The 21521-nt window shown below is 38.7% G+C and overlaps 2 protein-coding genes across 2 annotated transcripts in view; one reads left to right on the top strand and one right to left on the bottom strand.

Annotated features, from left to right (window-relative positions):
• The window catches only part of LOC106133652 (low-density lipoprotein receptor-related protein 2), a 272030-nt gene extending 264549 nt beyond the window's left edge, over nt 1-7481 (bottom strand). Inside the window, exon 1 of the mRNA XM_060946700.1 lies at nt 7262-7481. Coding sequence (XP_060802683.1) covers nt 7262-7343 — 82 coding nt within the window. The 5' untranslated portion in view covers nt 7344-7481. The remainder of the gene's footprint in view (nt 1-7261) is intronic.
• A 3349-nt stretch (nt 7482-10830) lies between these two features.
• Nucleotides 10831-21521, top strand: part of LOC106133656 (protein virilizer) — a 14893-nt gene continuing 4202 nt past the window's right edge. The window contains exons 1-5 of the mRNA XM_060946502.1: nt 10831-11018; nt 11088-11379; nt 12731-17553; nt 17898-18152; nt 18604-18745. Of these exons, the coding sequence (XP_060802485.1) occupies nt 10944-11018; nt 11088-11379; nt 12731-17553; nt 17898-18152; nt 18604-18745 (5587 nt within the window). The 5' untranslated portion in view covers nt 10831-10943. The remainder of the gene's footprint in view (nt 11019-11087; nt 11380-12730; nt 17554-17897; nt 18153-18603; nt 18746-21521) is intronic.

Raw genomic sequence — 21521 nt, 5'->3', positions numbered from 1 at the left:
TATATTTTTTTCGATATTTTTTTATGTGATCGGTTTGCGCATCAATATGTATTTTTAATACATACTTACATACATAAAGTCACGCCTCTATCCCGGAGGGGTAGGCATAGACTACATCTTTCCACTTACCACGATATCTGCATACTTCCTTCGCTTCATCCACATTCATAACTCTCTTCAGGCAAGCTCGTGGGTTTCGGGTACTCTTGACCTGGGCGTCGCTAATTTGTTTAAAAAACAGGTAGGACTTATCATTCCAAGGTTCTTATTTACACTCTTCTTGTAAATTTAGCTATTTCACTTACAAATGAATAGAAAAGAAACTTCTAGACTGCCCGCGGATGATACGATTATAATGATGAAATTCGCGTTTGAAACAAAAGTCTGAAATACGACGGCCAACAATAAAATGATAATAAAAAAGGCGGTAACCACTTTCTCCGCTAACAATTACTTAAATATCATGAAAAGGAAAGTCGAGACGCGATCACGATGTAAATAGAGATTTGTGCAAGGCTTACTTAGATGATTTCTAGAATATTGTCTAAATTTTTCAGAATTTAAAGGGAAGGCCTAGACGAATTAAACTTGATCCATGAACCATGTTTTTACTAGAAACGACTTGCCTACATAAATCAAGTCTTACATACATACATATGTATGTGCCGTGTGGTTCTGGGCACCAATACAAAAAAAGAATAGGGCCACTCCATCTCTTTCACATGGATGTCGTAAAAGGCGACTAAGGGATAGGCTTACAAACTTGAGGTTCTTTTTTAGGCGATAGGTTAGCAACCTGTCCCTATTTGAATCTCAATTCTATCATTAAGCCAAATAGCTGAACGTGGCCATTCAGTCTTTTCAAGACTGTTGGCTCTGTCTACCCCGCGAGGGATAAAGACGTGACCATATGTATGTATGTATGTATTTTTCAGAATTGAAAGGCCAAGACGAATTAACCTTGATCCATGAACCAGGTTTTTACTAGAAACGACTTGCCTACATATAGTCTTACATACATACTACTCTGTCAAGAAAGTAGCAGGAAAAGATCAAAAATACACAAACTGTTTGTTATTCATCCAAATTTATTTTATCACCTTCAAAATATGCTCCTTTAGAAACGATACACTTACGCCAACGAATAATCCAATCATCAAAACATTTTTTAAACGCTGTTTCCGGAATTGAGGTCAGTTCTCGCCGCGAATTCTCTTTTATGTCTCCTACCGATTGAAAACGGGTGCCACGAAGTGGTAATTTGAGTTTAGGAAAAAGAAAAAAGTCGGCTGGAGCCATATCTGGTGAATATGGTGGTTGCTCGATGGTATTTGTTGAGTGTTTGGTTAAAAATTCGTTCACAATGATGGCCTTGTGCGAAGGTGCATTATCATGGTGCAAAATCCAAGAATTTTCTTTCCACAAATCTGGCCTTTTTCGTCGGATTTGCTCTCTTAAACGCCGCATAACACTCAAATAATATTCCTTATTTACCGTTTGACCTTCCGGCAAGAATTCCGAGTGCACAACACCGCGATAGTCAAAGAAAACAGTCAACATGACTTTGACTTTTGAACGACTTTGGCGTGGTTTTTTCGGTTTCGGTTCAGTTGGAAGGCGCCACTCCGAAGCTTGTTGACTAGTTTGCATGTCAAACTCGTAAACCCACGTCTCGTCACCAGTAACAATGCGTTTCATGAATGTTGGGTCGGAATTGACTCGTTCTAGCATCTCCTCAGCGACTCTCATGCGATTGAGTTTTTGAAAAAAATTCAGGTCTTTTGGGACTAGCCGAGCGGCAACATGTTTCATACCCAAATTATTAGTTAAAATGGTACGGATCGACTCGTGAGATACAGAAAGTTCGGTGGCTATCTCTCTTAAAGTTGAATGAGGATTTTCAGTCACTATTTCCTTCACTTTTGCGATGTTAACTTCAGTTGCAGACGTTGATGGCCTACCAGAGCGAGGCAAATCTTCCATCACAACTCGACCGCTTTTGAACGCTTTGTACCACTCATAAGCACGAGTTTTTGATAAAGTCGATTCACCGTAAGCCTTCTGTAACATTTTCAGTGACTCCGAACACGATATTCCATTGGCAATGCAAAATTTAAGACAAACTCTTTGTTCGATGTTTTTATCCATTATGAAATTAGCAATACACACTAGATATGATATAACTAAAAATAGCACTGTATTTAATGTAAACAACAGATGCAACTCAAACTCCGCGCCAAAATGGAAAACAGTTGTGCCAATCTAACAACAACAAAAAAAACAAAAATTTGAATTTGGAACCATAAATAAATAATCCATTCCCGATACTTTTCTGACTGAATGTACATATAGTCGTGCCTATATCCCTTGCGGGGTTGACAAATCCAACGGTCTTGAAAAGACACAGCTGTAAATGTGGGTCTGTTTGTCTGTCCGTAACTCGGATACTAGGGTCAATAATCTCTAATACGCATTACCATACAATAGGAGCTATATAGAAGAGGCGGGTTGAGCAGTATTTTTAAGTCGACACTATGAGTAATGTCAATTCAGTCTGCTTTAATATTAAAATCATAATAAAAATAAATAAATAATTATGGTGGACTGGAAGAAATCCCGATTGGGATAAGTCCGCCATTGTACATATTCTTCTAAATCCAATGACTGTTCTATTTTTGTTACATTTTTTTTTAAGAGTTTACTAACAAACAAACATACAAACAATAAACTGAGAACACAGATTGAGTTGGTATTGTATTTATACTAACTTAACGATACTATATTTTATAATAAATAAATACTTTTATTATAAAATATCTACCTGATTATTAAAATTAACCAAAAAAAATAATTAAAAATACACATTTATTCTAACGGGCACCAATAACTTTTAATTTTATTTTTAGTATTTGTTGTTAATAGCGGCAGCTAATTTGTGGAAATTTCAGCTTTCTAGCTATCACGGTTTATAAGTGCCGTGTGGTTCCCGACACCAATACAAAAAAGAATAGGACCACTCCATCTCTTTCCCATGGATGTCGTAAAAGCCGACTAAGGGGTAGGCTTATAAACTTGGATTCTTCTTTTAGGCGATGGGCTAGCAACCTGTCACTATTTGAATCTCAATCCTATCTTAAAGCCAAATAGCTGAACGTGGCCTATCAGCCTTTACAAGACTGTAGGCTCTGTCTACCCCGCAAGGGATATAGACGTGATTATATGTATGTATGTACGGTTTATGAGATACAGCCTGTTGACAGTCAGACGGCGGAGGCTTAGTATCAGGGTTCCATTTTCACCTTTTAGGACCGGAACCCTAAATACATATTTCATATGGCCCTTTTTATGTAGACTGGGAGTCCATATAAACACTTTAAAAAAAAATCACGACTCATCAAACAACACTCCTGCAATCTTTAAGCAAAGTAATGTCATCTTAAACACCAAAGCCCAACGCATAACCAACTTTACACCCGTCAAATTAAAACACAAAATCGTTTAACCAACCTGATACTTGAAAATATAGTTCTGTCATCGCTTTAAACTAGTACTGAGCTTAACACAATTTAATATCAACTTTGTAACTAAAACGATAAGGTGTGAAATTGAATGGCTATACGAACCGGAAGTGGCTCGTTGAATGGCCAAGCACCGGGGCCCGCTTCCGGCGGTCAATGTCGGCGACTGTACATATTTGTCGCCGAGTGTACCACTCATTGATGAGAGTAATCAATTTGTAGTAAAATGTGATTTGTCTAATTCAATATGGAACCAAGTTACTATAACGTTGTCAAGTGGTACTCGTGTTAAGGCTTGTATCGGAGTTCGAATCCCGCGGGATTACTTAACCACAAGATTTTAAAGGGGTTCCAAGGTTTTGTTGATAATTTTTTTTGTAATGATGTACTCAATAAGTACTTGACTGATTTAGATGGAATTCGGCACATAAATAGATTATGAGGAAGGACAGATATTTATTTATAGAAATTCCCGCGGGAGGGAAAATTCGCGTGAAATTAAAGCAAGTATCATTAATGAAAGCAAATATATTATATAATATTGTTTCAAGAAGCGCGTTGAAATCTTTTGACCGCAAACATTGAACAACAAAAATATGTATGTCTATACCGTGTAGTTCCCAGCATGTTAGAATAGAACTATTCCATATCATTCCCATGGCTGTCGTAAAAAGCGACTAAGAGATATACTTATAAACTTGAGATTTCTCTTATAGGCGATAGGCTAGCAACATATCACAATTTGAATCTCAATTCCATTATTTAGCCTAACAGCTGATCGTGGCCTTCAGTGTTTTCAAGACTGTTGGCTCTGTCTTCCCCGCAAAGGTAATATAGACGTGACTACGTGTGTACATGTAAACATGACTATGTGTTAAGTGTAATTAAAATCAATTCCATCATTAAGTCATCCAGCTGAACGAGACCTTTACGTCTTTTTAATACCGCTGTCTATTCCGTAAACAGTTGAGACGTAATATATATGTAGGTATGTCATATGATTCATAATATATATGAAACTTATCTTAACGTAATTTACACAAATTAGACAAAAGATTATTAACCAAGCCAACTCATTAAACTATTGTTTTAAAAATGCTTGTGAGGAGAGATAACAGTATTTAAAGAGAGATAAATATAATATTGTACAAGGAAAAAATAATAGTTTTGAGGAATTGATTGTTAAGTTATGATAGGTTTTCACGCGGACGAAGTCACGGGCGGCCTCTAGTATTCAATAGTTTTAACGAGATTTGGGATCTCAAGAGGGTATTAACAATAACTTACATCAATGTCAATTAAACTGACCACTTAATTATGCTGATGTCAATTCGCATTAGTAGTAAGTGCACCGTCAAATACAAGGCGTATTTAATTAATTGGCATTGGGAATTTCAATAAATTAATAATAACTACTCATTAGTACAGCGGTTAAGTAATCACGACTCGTTAGAGATTTTATGGGTTCGAATCTCTGGCATTTTTTAAGTAAAACCCTGTGCTAGACTGGAATTTCTAAAAACCTAGGTTATAACTACTGAAGATCGAGTCTACTTTTCGCCAAATGTAAAAAAAAAATATACCTGTTGTCTTTGCTTTTTTTATTACAAACAAAAGTATATTTAAATCTCTTTGACATTAGACTAACAGACAAACAATATATACGTATTTGTATTTTTATAAATCATATGTAGGTACAAAGCTGAAAGTCCATTATTTAAATAGGTACTTCTTTATTATAGTAAATGCGTAGTCATTATTAAATAAATAGTATGTTTAAATCAACTAATGTGTTGCGTCATTTCAACGAAGACTGTCGGATTACAAAATAAGGTGTAATTATAATAATTTCGATCTCATTAAGTAAGTTACTTAATGTGTAGACAAATTGAGAAATCAAACCTTTTTTTTAAGGAAAAAAATAATTATATGGACGTGTAAATAATTCTTTATGACAATTACTATTATTTAAATTTCGTATAAATCAATTAATCATAACAATGTACATATTCTCTTGTCTACATTTCTATTCCAAATTTGGATAATTGTGAAGTTCACGTTATTGAAGAAAATGCTGCAGTGTTACCGCTTCTTCTGCACTGAAATTTTGGAAGCGCCAGTAAATTTAGGTTTAATTTATTTGACGTCAACCAATGTTGTGAAACCAAAAGAAAATATGACAATTATTAAGTGATAGTGAAATGTCGCATTATAATGATTAAAAAAATTATATTTGAAAATGATCCAAGATAGTGAGCCAGGTTTTTACACGAAGCGACTCCCGTCTGACCTCCGCTACCTTTGCAGAAGAACCTCACCCGTATTGCATCGATCATGGTTACACATCCAGTTGCCTTCGAGAGTTACGTGGGGTATTTTTATCTGGGTATTTTTATCACAGGAACAAAAAGCCTAAACGTAAATGAAAAAGTGACGTCACGGAATAGATACTCTCTTACAAGCGAAGCCGGGTAAAAAACGTTGCAAATATTTACAGCAAGATTTAATGGAAATTTTATTGTATACATAGCAGCAAAAAGTGCCAAATTGAACCTCAAGATGTGAATTTCAATGGACATAAATTGCGATTACTTTTACCGGCCGGGCCGGGAATCGAACGCGCGAAAAAAGGCCGTCTCGAATCGAACCCGTTATCGCACTTTCCAACGAGTATATTATCTTAACACGGACAGTAACACAGTTTCCGTAGATACCTATATTTTTATTTTAGGTTTTGGAAAAAGCGCGATGGTCCAATACCTACTTTACCTTCCTACTGATCTGAAAGTCTACACGAAAGAATTTATAACCAACAAATCAATATAAATATAAGTTGAGTACAGTTCGCAAACAGGCTTCGTAATTTTTTCTTGAGTTTTTTTTAACTAAGTTCTTGTCTATTTCGGTACCATAAAGTAAGGCAGGTAGTTCTTCGTTTCATAATTTCGCATTTATTTCTTTTTTTTTACCTATGCTCTTGTCTATTTCCGTAACAAATTTAATCAAAATCGGTTCATTGGTTAAAGCGTGAAAGCGTGAAAGACTAACATAACACGCATGCCTAAGTAAGGATAATACTTGTTACCAAAAAATAAAGTTTGTTTGTATTATTTTTAATGCACAGAAATTTATACAGTTACTAGAAATAGCACATACTTATAAAATAAATTAATCACTGTAATTTCGGACATATCCCATGAAGAGATCTCTTCCAGCTAACCGGCAAACAATGAAGGAACTAAATAATTAATAAAAAAAACGTTTGAAATTAAAACGTATTAAAATTTTATTAATTGTTGAACTTTCCGCCAAATATCTATACTTCTCAAATATTCATTTCATTCATTCATAACTCGTGGGAAAACTTTAACATTTACGCGAACACCGTCGCGGATAATATTTGTTTTTTTCGGCAAGTAAACTTTAAGTTGTTATCTTCTTACTTGATAACTTCTGTTTATTAAATAAAACTACACTTTATATCTTTAGTTATAGACAGACAAGTTTAAGTAACTTACTTAGTAGGAACTTAATTGTTTCTTTAGTTAAGTAACTAGAATGTCCACTTTCTTTCACGTTCCCAATCTGAAATACCGCTAACCAAAAACGTAACTTTCTTTTAACTTAACCCTAACTCAAAAGTTTCAAGTTTAAATCAAAATTCAACCTCTTTATATAGTTATCTTGTTACTACAAACTTTAATCGCGCACTTTACTTACTCAAGAAGAATTTAGAAACTTACCTGATAAATGTCTGGTGTCAATTTGGGCAGCGATCCCTGCTACCAGCAACAGGAGACAGAACGCCTCGCCGGCGCTCCGCATTTTACACAAAACCTCACCACATCCACATAAAACACACACAGAACACACTAAAAACAAGTTAAATTATAACGGTAGAAAGTTTTGGTGACGTGACGATGCCGCGGTGACTGGCCGTAAGACAAACCCGGTTGATGCGGACGCGCAATGGCGACTGCCGGTCGGTTTGAGAGACTGACGGCGGTGCCGCCAGGTGGGGTGGCAAGCCTTCGTAATGAAGCCTCCAACGCGGCGACAATAATGATATTACATTTTTGAAGTTTTTGGAATTCCCCGATGATTTGAAATTCGATTATGGAATTACCCGACGATATGGTATTTCAATTTGTTGTTAGATTCGGTAGCAGCCTGACTGGATCGTTGTCGTAGTAGTAAGATGCACTCCGGGCTCTTCTCCAGAGAGCTGTGTACTGTACCGTGACTAAATCTATATTTATATAGAATACACATAAATTAAATCAAAAATAACTTATCCTTAATTTAAGCTTAAGGGATGTGGATGTACATACACTAGGCACCCTAAAGGCATGACTAATTCCACAGATATATCTATAGACTAATACCAGAAGAAGAATGATGTTATTTGAATCTCTGGCTTTCAAAATGTTTGATCTTTTTAAAGGCAGCCGAGTAGAAAGTATACGGAATGGTTCAACTGGTATAAGTATCTAATGACGCAGTCGTCGTAATGACGTAATTTTTAGTAAGTATTATACTATTATTAATAAATTATGCTTAATTAAATACATTGAACACAATACTATTTCTTTAAAAAAAAAAAACAAATCTTTTTCCCCACAATCTAGGTAACATTTTCCGAGCCAGCAACACTGAGGACTCACACAGGTGGTCGTGTAGCGCAGGTAGCGGAGCCTTTATTTTATTGTCATCATCTTCACACCTCTCCACAAGGTGGAATCCTTGTTGCTTCATCAAGGATAAGGGTTTTAAACTTAAGTAACTTTTGTAAGTCGATGGAAACTGTAAATGTTTTTTTACATACATAAAATCACGCCTCTTTCCCGGACGGGTAGGCAGAGGCTACATCTTTCCACTTGCCACGATCTCTGCATACTTCCTTCGCTTCATCCACATTCATAACTCTCTTCATGCAAGCTCGGCGGTTTCGGGTACTCTGTTGCATCATGATCTATTACTGGGTCTAAGAGCAGATAAAACCGACTCTTGCCAAAAAATGCTCATATTACACCTTATGGTACCTAGGGATTTTGATGTATTTTTTTGACAATAAAATATCTTTGTCAGACCCAATGGATGACTGGTAGATAATATTTCTAGCATTAAGTCCGCCAATTGTGCTATGCATTGGTATTTTGTACAATAAAGTTTAAATAAATTAATAAAAAATATAACTTAAGAATAAATATATCTAATAGTATTTAATAATTAAAAAAAAACTATCTTAAATTATAAACTTAAACATATTGTAGCGGGTATTAGGCTAAATTTAAAATTTGTATTATTTTTAATATTTAACGATTTTTATTATTTGTACATTATATCGTATTTAAGTTTCTGCTGAGTCCGGCCCCTAGAATACGGTCCTGTCTCTTAATGGAAGACTTAGCGCCCGGCAATTTGAAATAGCGGAGTCTTCTCTGAATTTCGTTGCGTTTTTGTTCTATAGTTTTTTGTTTCTTGTTACATTTTTTCCATCGATTTTTATTAAGTTAGTGTGTTGTATAAATAGCATCCAATATATATTTATTTTGTTACTCGTTTTTTTTCTTCACATAATTCGCAAGTTGCTATAATATTATTTATATTTTGACTCCTAGGAAGGGTTTCCATCACGCAGGCAGCATTCCCGCGCTGCATTGCAATAGCAATACGCTGCGCAAGAGAGCTGCCCGCGCGAGGGTCACCTGTTGCCTCCCTCAGACGTTTGCTGAGCGCCTTAGCCCGCTGACCGACTGTCTCGAGACCAAAGGATGCGAACTCGTTCTGGGTGACGAGACAACTATATTTATTGGTCTTAAACCGTTCCTGGGCGTCCGCCGCAGCACCAGCTAGTTTACTGGTCTCAGGGAGGTAGGAAACCGCTAGCGTATCTGCGCAAGTCGCGTCCGAGACCACCATTTTTATCATCGACTTCACACCTGTCATCACTGAAGAAATCTTCGTTGCTTTTAGTTATAGCTTCAAACAAAAATGCCCAAGCAGGGGTAGATAAGTCGTAAGAAATGGCTTATCGGCTCTCAGACACACGCTCACTGTACCTTCCATCATGTACCTACTCCTGTCCAAATTCTATCATAGTGGCATGTGTGCTAGAGACGACATAATACTTCCTTCTTTTTCACTCTTATTCATGTACACATACACTACAGGGTACCAGCCCATCGCTTCTAAAAAAAATCCTAAATTTATAAGCCTCACCTTGCCTTTAATATGTGGCGACTAGACTAGATAACATCTAGCCTGGCTGGAGATGTTCCCTTTGGTGGCCGTCGGGCCAAATCATCGCTTCCGTTACAGGCACAATCTGCACGGAAAAAGAGGCATACATTATGTAAAAAGCTTGCACTATTCATTCCCTAAGTCGCCTCTACGACATCCATGGAAAAGAGGGGAAGTAGTCCATATTCTAAGTGAAAAGTCGTTCGTGCCATGCTACGAGTTAATATCGATAAAACGGTTTAGCCGTGAAAGAACAGACGCAAAGACTTTTTGGTTCTTGAAATTTCCAGAACATTCTTGAAGATTGGAGAATTTTCTACTATCTGCAAAGTAAACAATCAAAAAAGATTGTTCGGTATCTATTAGAAATCTCCAAAAAGTTCTTATAATTTTGGACTTGGTACTGTCAAGAAATTTCACTGACTGATCTAGATGTTGACAAGAGAAATTTCTTTGCTTACGACCAGAAACTGTATTGATTAGGCTTCTCTCTGTAAGTCTGCACTGATCTTCTTCAAGTTGTATATTATAAGTTCCAATCCATGGAAACTTTGATATCACGATTTAAAACTTTCGCTATGATAAGCTGATGGCTCGTGCCGTAGAAATGTACGCTGAGGCAAAATGTGCATACCAGGGCTCACGGAACCCAAACTTGAATTAATGTCAAGTGCTTTGTTTCGAAGAAAAAGTTTATTTAACTTTTTTTATTCGTAATAACTGCGTCAATTTGTTTATCAATTCAACAATGTTTTACACAAAGGTGACTAACGCCAGAAGAATGATACTTCTAGCGTTAACCTCATTTACATTTTTATATTTCTTGAAATGAGCCTGGAATGTTCACGTTTTTACGATCACGTCTTAAAGCAGAACAGAACTAGGCAAAATCAAGCTGGTTTCATATTTCTGTAAACATTTTTATATGAAAAGCAAAATACGTCTTGAAAAAATTTAAATGATTTGCATTAAATCTTTAAAAAACAGTTGGATATTCTGTCAGTGTCACTGTAACAGTGTACGTCAGCATTGATTTGACACTTTCATGTATGTGATTACTTGTCAAATGTCAACGTGAAGACAAGCTGAATTGTTTGTTTCGCGTTTATTTCTAATTCTCTGTTCTCATAAGTTTTCTAATAATAAAATCATTATGTTATTGGTGAAATACCATTAAAAAAAATGGATATCAAAACTTCTCCTCAGGAACAACCGGATCTCCTCTTCTTCGATACTTTCTCGCACGACACGAGCGAGGTAATTGACCTTACGAAAAATCGATTTTATGGTGTTTTTAGTGTTATTAATTGAGTTCCCCGTCCACAGGAGTTGAATTTGGACTTGGTGCAGTTCCCGAAGTCGGTTTACGTGCGGGAAATCCGTATAATACCGTTGGGAGCTCGTGTTGAAGGCGATTTTCCTGGCGGCGTGCGCTTAGGAGCCACGAACCCTACTAAATTCCACATAGATTTCTTTGTGAACGACCTGAGTAAGCCAGGAGCTTCTACCTTTGAGGCTTTGGGCAGCATAGATTACTGCCAAAATGGGGACATCCATATGGAATGTGGGTCAGGATCGGATCAGCCCAGGATACCAACTGATGGACTAGTGCTTAGAGGTTTGTTTTGACATTTGTGTATTAATTTTGCGTTTTCTATATACTTGAATATAGAAGTGATTGGTAAATGAAATGATGCTATCATGGCATTGAATATTGATTAAACTTTTGTAAAGACATGCCCCCATTGAATACTTTAATTGGTAGCATGCTAATTCTAAATCTATGTCATATAAAAATTGTTTAATTAGCTGTGCAAATAACACTTTCAGTCCTATCATTTTCTTTCTAACTGCTCAGTTATTACATACGTATAATCACGTCTATAACCCTTGAGGCGTAGACATTTTGTACTTAATTTTAGAGTCTTGGTGGTTGTTTAGGTGATAAAAAAGCACGATACTCCTCCCACAGGTTAAAATCCTATCACAAACATTTATCAATGAGTCTTATCTGATTTATGTACATTGGTTTGAGCGCTAACTGATGCTTTTACTGTAAAGGAAAATAATAATTTCTTTTCATTATAAACATCATGAGAACTATTTTGGCTAGATGTGTAACCATTACGAGATCCATGATGATCCATTACGAGTAAGTTCCCCTGCAAGGGTTATACAGATTTGAACCTATCGAGGTTATAACAAGAACTGACTTACCAAAGGTCAAAACTTCAGCCCCGGCTCCACTTCAGAGAGGTAAAGTCAGGAGAAAGAATTGTTTTTACCACACTTGTATTGTAATCATTAGGAGCCAATAATCATGGTACTGTGGCAAAATCTATATGCCACAAGTCACAAAAATAAAAAATAGAATCCCTTTGGTGGCGGTCGAGCCGAATCATTGCTCCCACAACATTGGCCTGTGTCTGTTTATTCTATTCTATTCATCGACGCTCCTCTTTGTCATTTTTGTTTCTTGTCACATTTTTTCCAACAATTATTTTTAAGTTAGTGAATTGTAAAAATAGCATCCAATATATATTTATTTTGTTAATCGTTTGTTTCTTGACATAATACGCAAGTTGATATATATATATATGTGTGTGTGTAACAGTATATGTGTGGAAAAGTAATATAGTTATCATGTCTCATATAATATTTTACAGCCTGTTTGATTCAGTTGTAGGATTCTCGCGCCTGAACCAGAAGGTCCCTGAATTGATCTCCAGTCAGGTCATGGTGGAATGAGAACATTTTCTGATTGGCCCTGGTCTTGGATGTTTATCTATTTAAGTATTTATCATTAAATAAGGTATCATTGAGTTACTAGCCATAACAGAAGACTCATACTTTTTTTGGGCTCGTTCAATCTGTGTGAATTGTATGCATAAAAGTATTTGTTTAAATATTTTGAGCTCTGTAAAGCTTTTTAAAATTAAATAACCTTTATTGTGGATCTTGTTTTTCAGGATGGTACACCACTATAACTTTGGCAGTCTACGGCAACCTCACCCAAGTTGTTCCGGAGTCGCCAGTTGGTGCAAATCCCCCTCCAAATGTTCAACGTTCCACCATCACCCGGGAAGTAGCTCCCGTAGCCTCCAGTTCTGTGCCCGCTCCTCAAGGCGACTGGAACCCAGACGCTCAGAACCCCATACCATCATACACGGGCAATGTGGCAGCCAGCAACCCTGACTCCTATGGTGGTAACAATTACCCCCCTGAGAATTATGAAAACCAAATGTACAGGAATGAGTACTATGAAAATGAACCCCCTAAAGATCCCAGGGCGTATCATCACGTCGATATGGAGTGGGATAAAGAAAGGAGAGAAATGAGCTGTGAAAGGGACAGCGAAAGACTGAGACGCAGCCCGCGGTCTTTAGAGCATGACAGGGAAAGAGATAGAAGAGATGTTAAGAGCAGGAGGCGGTCCTTGGAAAGGGAAAGGAGTCGTGAGTTGTCGAGACATCGTAGTAGGGATTTGGAGCGGATTGACAGACTTCATTCTAGGTCCAGGAGCCGTGATAGGGACTATGTCGTCAAAGGGGAATACAGGCCTCTCAGCCGATCGAGATCAAGGAGTATTGACAGAGATAGACTGCGGGGAACATCAGCCGATAGGGACTGGGATCGCGGGTCATACAAAAAGGATGACTACCGTAGGCATCGCGATACTTCTTACGATCGCTCGCGTGGTGGGTCTTACGAGAAGGACGGCGGTTCTTATGACCGTCGGTCTCCTTATAATAAACGAGCTTCATCTTATGATCGTAAGATGCCTTATGAGAAACGCGGGCCGTCTTACGAGAAGAGATTGTCACCGTATGATAAACGGGGATCTTCATATGAACGTCGAGCTCCTTCGTATGAAAAGCAATCGCCATACGATCGCAAAAGGCATTCTCCTTACAGTCGCGTTAGAGGATCTAGCTATAGCAGCAGATCCCCAAGTCGCGACGACCCTCGGAAGAGGCCTAGGACACCCCCGGGTGAGAGCAGTCGAAGACCAATAAGTCCAAGAGAAGGCGACGTTTCAAGTCCTATCAACTCTATAAGGTCAGAAGATGCAGGAGAATTCGACAGAGGTAGTAAACAAATACCCAGAGTCGAGTTTTATCACCAGAGTTATCGTCATAAGACCTCAATTAGAAGTCCTTCACAAGAGCTTGAAAATCCACCTTATGTTGACCAAAAGCATTCCAGTCTTGTAACTGTTCAAATTGTTGATAATCCCCCAGCTTCCAAAGCTGTCGGATCTCCAGCGAGACAACTAGAAGAGGAGGTATCTATGGATGCTGAACAATTTGAACCAATCTTGTCAGATGAAGACATCTGCGACGATGTGGAAAGTCCCTTTATGGATGTAGACTATGATGTCAACGAATATTGTGGTGTCGATGATATAATCAAATATTACAATCCTTTCAAAGTGGAATGGAAAAAGTATGAACATGTCAATAAAATTCAGTCTCTAGCGACCGCGAAAGCAGATGGAGTCAAAGACGTTATGAATGCTACTTTTGATGAGCTTTGTGATGCGAGTACAGATCTTTTCAAAATTTGGGACATGACAAAGTCTGGCGATAAAAGGGAACAGAAATTCCTTGCAAATACTTTCACTGAAATAGAAAATTCTGCCAGGGAAGAGTGGGTGCAACAATGTGAACAGCTTTTTGGTGCACTCACGAATGTTTGCAAGAACACTGATATAATTCTGAGAATTTTCCGTGATAAAGTTGAGGATGACGAATTTAATGATATTTACAATTTGCTTGTGACATTCTGCAAGATTGGGCTCAATTTTGAGTGTGCGTTGGCTCAGCAACTGCCGACTTACAAAATACGGCATATGAAATGTGGCATACGTTTAGCCGAAGCGCTGATGAGTCATCGCCACAATGGCCAAGTCATGAAAATTTTACTCAAAGCTGGGATTGATATCCCTATGTTACTACTAGATATGTATGCTAAAGAATACATGGCCTTAAGTATCAGACTTATGATACTGAAATCGCTCAATGCTTGTTTGTCATCTATGGAATCTGTGGAGCATTTTATGAAAGAAGCTATTTTTCCCAAGTTCGGTAAAAAAGAGAATGGACTTGATAGTCGGAGACCGAAAAATGGATATCAAGCCCTCATATCAATAATGGAAACCAACCCACTTGCTAGAATCAAGTTTTCAATAAGCGCACTGATAAAGAAATTAAATGTCTATGAATTGTTGTCTAAATTACACCAATTAGTATTGAATTTTAATAAAACAGCCGCAGAGAAACCGGACAATCAGAACGAAGACGCCGAACTGTCCGAAAGTGACACTGATTTTATTGTGAATTCTTTGGAACAAATTCTGTACATGTTTCGAACTCAATGTTTCCATCTCTCACAACCTAAAAGGTTCCTCCCGGTCTCGGCACAGTTCGAGATCAACAAGGAGTGTTCCAACGAAATCTTGCTTGAATTCTTCAGCACTCATCATTTCTTAGAGGTCTGCCTCTACCTACTCACCTGCCCCACCACTTGCAATAACTTGGTTGTCATTAGCCCCATCCATGATTTGATGTACGAATTAGTCCACTCTCAAAATGGTATCAATTTCCTTTACAACAATATGGAAATGAGTGAGCTGCTATTCAAAACTTTAGCACAGCCATATGGACAGCAAAACCCTGAAGAATTCCTATATCCTCACGATTTGAGTAATTATAGTGACTTACAAATTCTTGGACTGGAAATGGCGTATAGATTGAGAGCGTTATATTATCTGCAGTCTATCTGCGACTTGCAAGTTGGGAAAGTTGATGACAACGAATTGATTGATAGGCTTCAATTGCTGTACTGTCTCAGTTTCGGCAGCATCGGGAAAACTGCTGTTCCAGAGATCATAGTGATGGGAGATAATGCTGAATGTCTCATGCAAGTCTTCGAGAATGATGTTAAAAGTAAAAGCAAGAGTGAGTCACCGTCAAAACAAAAATCGCCGGCTAAAGGCTACGCGATAGAGCTCATCGTATCAGCTGTGCGGTATTCTGCAAAGGTCCCGTTTCTGAAGAAATATGGACCAAGATTGATCGCTGTTTCCAAAGAGCATGATAGATTTGAGCCCAGCGTGTCTAGTGTCTTACAAGAAGTCATTCCATATCTGAAGCCTGTTGAGAAACCGAATATCCTGTCAGGAGAAGACATGGCTGAATGCGTGGAAATTCTAAAAGCCAGTTCAGAGCACGCCCCAGATTTGCCAGGAGAGCTGATGGTCTGCTTAAGAATATTAAGACATTACTGCATATCAGACTACGATTACAACGTCTCTATTAACAGCGAATCTGCGGCTGAAGAATACGTAGAACTGAAATACAAGTACAATGTCCTTCAGTTGTTTTCTCTGGATGGCGTCGCACATTTATCCGGGATTCTGGATCGTCTCGCCACACATTTCGAGCAGCCAAGTATGCATACTTCGTTCTTCGCGTCTGCGAGGGGTTTGCAACTTGCCCAAGTGATATTACCATGTCTAAGGTTGTTGGATGAAATGTTAGCGCGGGTAGTCAGGTGCCGCGGTCCCAGGTTTAGAGATTTAACAGCTGCGCCGGTTCTTTTGAAGACTTATGGTATTGTCAAGGCGTTTCCGGTTGGCTCAGTGGGGTACAGAACCGCTGCTAAAGCAGCCGAAGCCGCGGTTAGGGCTTTGCTCGCATACGCTCAGCCGATAGCAGACGATGCCAATGACGGCGACTCTATCAGAAAAGGACCTTGGACGTCTTTATGTTCAGAAGTTATTTCGTACACAATGACAGCCCCTTACACATTCGTCCCTGGTTTGTTAGTATTCTCCGAGCTTCTACCACTGCCTTTACCGATGCAAACCAAAACCGCTCCAACTGAGAGAGAATTAGCTGACGCGGCTAACGAAAGGCGTTTATGGTCGGCTCACCTCCACGCTTTGTCTAACGATTTGACGGATATGATTCAAATAATATGCATGTCGACTTACAGACCGGTCGTGCATATGTTGAGAAGGGTTTGCGTGCAGATAGCCGACTTGGCTCCCAATACTGCCGCGACGGTGGCCAAGGCTGCTGTTGGTGCCGTGACCAAGGAATTTAAGACTGGAGAACCAGCTACGGCGAGTGCGGCCAGGGTTCTAGGTTTTCTGGCTTGCTTGGTGTCACATACGCCAGTGAAATGTGCAGTGTTACACACTATGAACACCGGCGGGCCTCGTGCCTTGGACGTTCAGAATGCATTATGTGGGATTTTGAGTCTAGTGAACGGTTCCAACGAACACGCAGCAGCTCAAGAGTTTGCCGCTCATGCTTTAGCCGCCTTTTGCGACGTGGAAATCACTTTGACACCGTTGAGTTCTTCGCAAACGGATCAATTGCTAGCTAATTCGTTGCCGAACAGAGACGCAATTTCAGCGTTTTTGGATGCGACAGCGGATTGTCTTGAATCTTCAACGAAAACTTGTGCCGTGGCTTCGTCCATTTTGCGAGCGTATTTCGTTTTGACTGAACACGAGTTTGGATTCCAGCAGTTTAAGAAATTCGTGACGAGGAAGCGGGAAGCCCTCGGGAAGTATTTCAAGTGGTGTTTAGAAGGCCCGGGGGATGATAAGGCGGAGTGCCTGAGTTTGTATATTGACCTGATCAGGATCCTGAAGGTGGAGGAAGGGGAGGGGCCCGTGGGGAGGAAGACTACTTTGACGGTCAACGAAATGGCTGATATGGTGGGGTATTCACAAACGGAAGAGAACCACCCGGTTTTAACATTGGAGAAAAGTTTGAAGGTGAGTAATATAAAGATCGTTTGAGGTTAAAATGTTTGAGGTTAAAACAAGGAGAAGAATCGGAATTAATGATTTTAAAAAGAATCGATTAGGAATTAACGTGTAAGTTTTTAATTTGTATTTTTTTTTATTGCTAACACATTTCCTTACAATTTTTAGTGTAAGCAATAATTCCACATCAGTGCTTTTTCTTATATCATTTTTAATATTATTATTGTTCTGTTAAAAGTTAAATTGGATACAACTAAATAAGTTGTTTCTTGTGTAGGATTGGATTGAAATGTTGATAAAATTAATTCGCTATAAATTATTATCAAATGCAAAAAATCTAATCGATATTTCAGGATCGGAACGCCGACGAAGACGCAATTGCCAATGCCACATTCCTAAACACCCAGCTCCTACAATTATCTTCTCCTTCTCCCGTTACTCCCCCCTCGTCCCCTCCCCCGTGCCCCCCTCCAGAGACCCTCGTTCAGCAGTTCTCGGCTCGCATTATGTATAGTGTAGGGGAGGCGAATGATGAACGACTTACAAGTAGTTACTGGTTGAATGTGCCGGCGGTGAGCGGGGATGATGACGTCAGCGTCAGTGAACTGGTTAGTACACATACTAGTACTTGCGGGGTAGACAGAGCCAGCAGTCTTGAAAGACTGAAAGGCCACGTTCAGCTGTTAGGCTTATTGATAGGATTGAGGTTCTAATAGTTACAGGTTGTTAGGGATATAAACGTGATAATATATATGTATTTATCGATCAATATTTCTATTCTTAATTTAAAAATTTATCATTATACAGACATAGGAACAGACGCGGGAAGCGATTTTGCTTTATACTAAACTAGCGACCCGGCTTCGCACGGGTGCAAAATTCGGAAAAAATTATACATAAAAACATTCCTCTTCACTCTACATGTTACAAAAAACCGCATCAAAATCCGTTGCGTAATTTTAAAGATTTAAGCATACAGACAAACAGACTAAAATAGCTACTTTGTTTTACACTATGTAGTGATAGTGATTGATTTTCAAGAGTAAATAACATACGCAGGTGTCGTGCGATATAACGGAGCTGGCGAACGCGTTCCTGCCGTCGGCGGAGGGCGGCGCGGCGGGCGTGGCGGGCGCGGTGCGGCGCCTGGCCGGGGCGCTGCACCGCGCGCCGCCCGCGCACGCCGACCTACAGCGGCCCGGTGAGTCGAATTCCAAATTCAAATTCAAAATTTTTATTCATTATTATAGGATACTATCTATATATCGCTTAATAATTGTCAAAACGTATGGTTTAACAACATTGGTTGACGTCAAATGAATTACTTAAAAACTAAGTTTACTGCCGCTTCCAAGGCGTCAGTGCAGAAGCGGTAACAAACTGCACTGCAGCATTTTCTTCAACAACGTCAACTTTGCAATATAAATTTATCTTAGAATAGAATGTTGACGAGAGAATACATTGTTCAGATTTATATATGAGACTAGCTTTCCGCCCGCGGCTTCGCCCACGTGTAATTCGGTTATATATAGCGTTTTTTAATGATCTTAATATTATGTTTTAAGTAAATTATATAAATATTTATTTTATTCAAATAGAGAGTAAAATAAGTTAAATAAGTCAAGTTAAAAGTTAATGAATCAAACGAATAATAATTTCAAATCAAAATATTTGTAGTGTGTAATATGTAGTTTCGCGTATGTCCGCTAGGGGCGCTGCTAAAATTACACGATAAATTAAAATATTTTACGCTACCTAGCTAAATGACGGTAACGAAACCATAGCGCGATCTATCTCGATGCCAACGTCATCTATCGAGCATCGAAGACAACTCGTGATAGTTAATAGAAAATAAAATTCGGGTGTTTTATTTATGCATACCGATTACGCCGAGATTTATGGACCGATTTACGTGATTCTTTTTTTGTTCGGTAGAGTATACTTTCAAGTTGGTCCCGTTGTTACCTAGTCAGGATCTGATGATGGTATTCCAGGGAAATCAAGGGCAAACCTCAAATTTACAGGCAATTACGTTTTTGACAATTTCATAGATCTGTTTAAGTATTTGCGTCTGATAGTCATCATCCCATGTGAATGAGCTGATGATGGAAGGTACAACTCCTCAACGGTTAGGAGTTGAAAGAAAATTCTTACGAAGTTATACGTACATGTGAGGCTATTAGGTTGACCTGATAATAAAAAGTAAATCTCATTAACGTTAAGAATTTAGGTGAAAATGGATGCGGACAAATTTCGTAGCTGTTTGTATGGGTAGTGTTAACACAAAATAGGGATTTAAAGGCGTGATGTTATTAATGTTATGCATGTATGTACATAATTATGTATGTTATTATGTAGAGACGACTGAAAGTTGTCATACAAAGTCTTTTTTTTTAAGGATGGGAAATCATCAAATGACCTCTCCCGCTCTGGGTGGAACGGAAGGGAGTGTCAGACTTTTACTGACTAAAACCCACCTCGTTCCTTCAGTTGCCCTTTGCGTTCCGGGGCCACGGTATCTCGTTAGAACTTTCCCGCAGCCCCGGCTCAGTTTATCCCGTTTCCCCCCCTTGGGGGTTGACATTTAAAAAATCTCTTCTTAGTGCTCACTTATGTTACTAAAGGAACCTCTGTTCAAAATCTCAGACTCCTATACCGAGCGGTTTCGGCTGTGCGTTAATAAATCAGTCACCCAATCGCACCCCCTAAATCACGATTGGAGGGTAGTTTGAAAAAACTTATAATGTCAAACATATTTACTTGCCTATGTACGTGTTCATGCCAAGTTTCAAGTTTATAAACCCAAGGAATAAGATTTTTCATAGAAACGTTTTTACCCCTTTTCCCCCCCTTGGGGGTTGAATTTCCAAAAATCCTTTCTTAGTGCTCCCCTACATATCCCAAGGAACCTACATTCCAAATTTCAGCTGTCTACGACCAGTAGTTTCGACTGTGCGTTGTCTGTCAGTCAGTCACTCAGTAACGGAAGAGTTTTATATATATAGATTGAATATTGAAAAAAGAAATCTATATATATAAAACTCTTCCGTTACTGAGTGACTGACTGACAGACAACGCACAGTCGAAACTACTGGTCGTAGACAGCTGAAATTTGGAATGTAGGTTCCTTGGGATATGTAGGGGAGCACTAAGAAAGGATTTTTGGAAATTCAACCCCCAAGGGGGGGAAAAGGGGTAAAAACGTTTCTATGAAAAATCTTATTCCTTGGTTTTATAAACTTGAAACTTGGCATGAACACGTACATAGGCAAGTAAATATGTTTGACATTATAAGTTTTTTCAAACTACCTTCCAATCGTGATTTAGGGGGTGCGATTGGGTGACTGATTTATTAACGCACAGCCGAAACCGCTCGGTATAGGAGTCTGAGATTTTGAACAGAGGTTCCTTTAGTAACATAAGTGAGCACTAAGAAGGGATTTTTGAAATGTCAACCCCCAAGGGGGGGGAAACGGGATAAACTGAGCCGGGGCTGTGGGAAAGTTCTAACGAGATACCGTGGCCCCGGAACGCAAAGGGCAACTGAAGGAACGAGGTGGGTTTTAGTCAGTAAAAGTCTGACACTCCCTTCCGTTCCACCCAGAGCGGGAGAGGTCATTTGATGATTTCCCATCCTTAAAAAAAAGACTTTGTATGACAACTTTCAGTCGTCTCTTTAACATACATAATAACATACATAATTATGTACATACATGCATAACATTAATAACATCACGCCTTTAAATCCCTATTTTGTGTTAACACTACCCATACAAACAGCTAAAAGGAAACAAGTGAAGAGACGAAATTTGTCCGCATCCATTTTCACCTAAATTCTTAACGTTAATGAGATTTACTTTTTATTATCAGGTCAACCTAATAGCCTCACATGTACGTATAACTTCGTAAGAATTTTCTTTCAACTCCTAATCGTTGAGGAGTTGTACCTTCCATCATCAGCTCATTCACATGGGATG

The sequence above is a fragment of the Amyelois transitella genome, chromosome 11 (assembly GCF_032362555.1).
Source record: "Amyelois transitella isolate CPQ chromosome 11, ilAmyTran1.1, whole genome shotgun sequence".
In the NCBI taxonomy this organism is placed as follows: domain Eukaryota; kingdom Metazoa; phylum Arthropoda; class Insecta; order Lepidoptera; family Pyralidae; genus Amyelois; species Amyelois transitella.
This window is presented reverse-complemented; position numbering and strand designations above follow the sequence as displayed.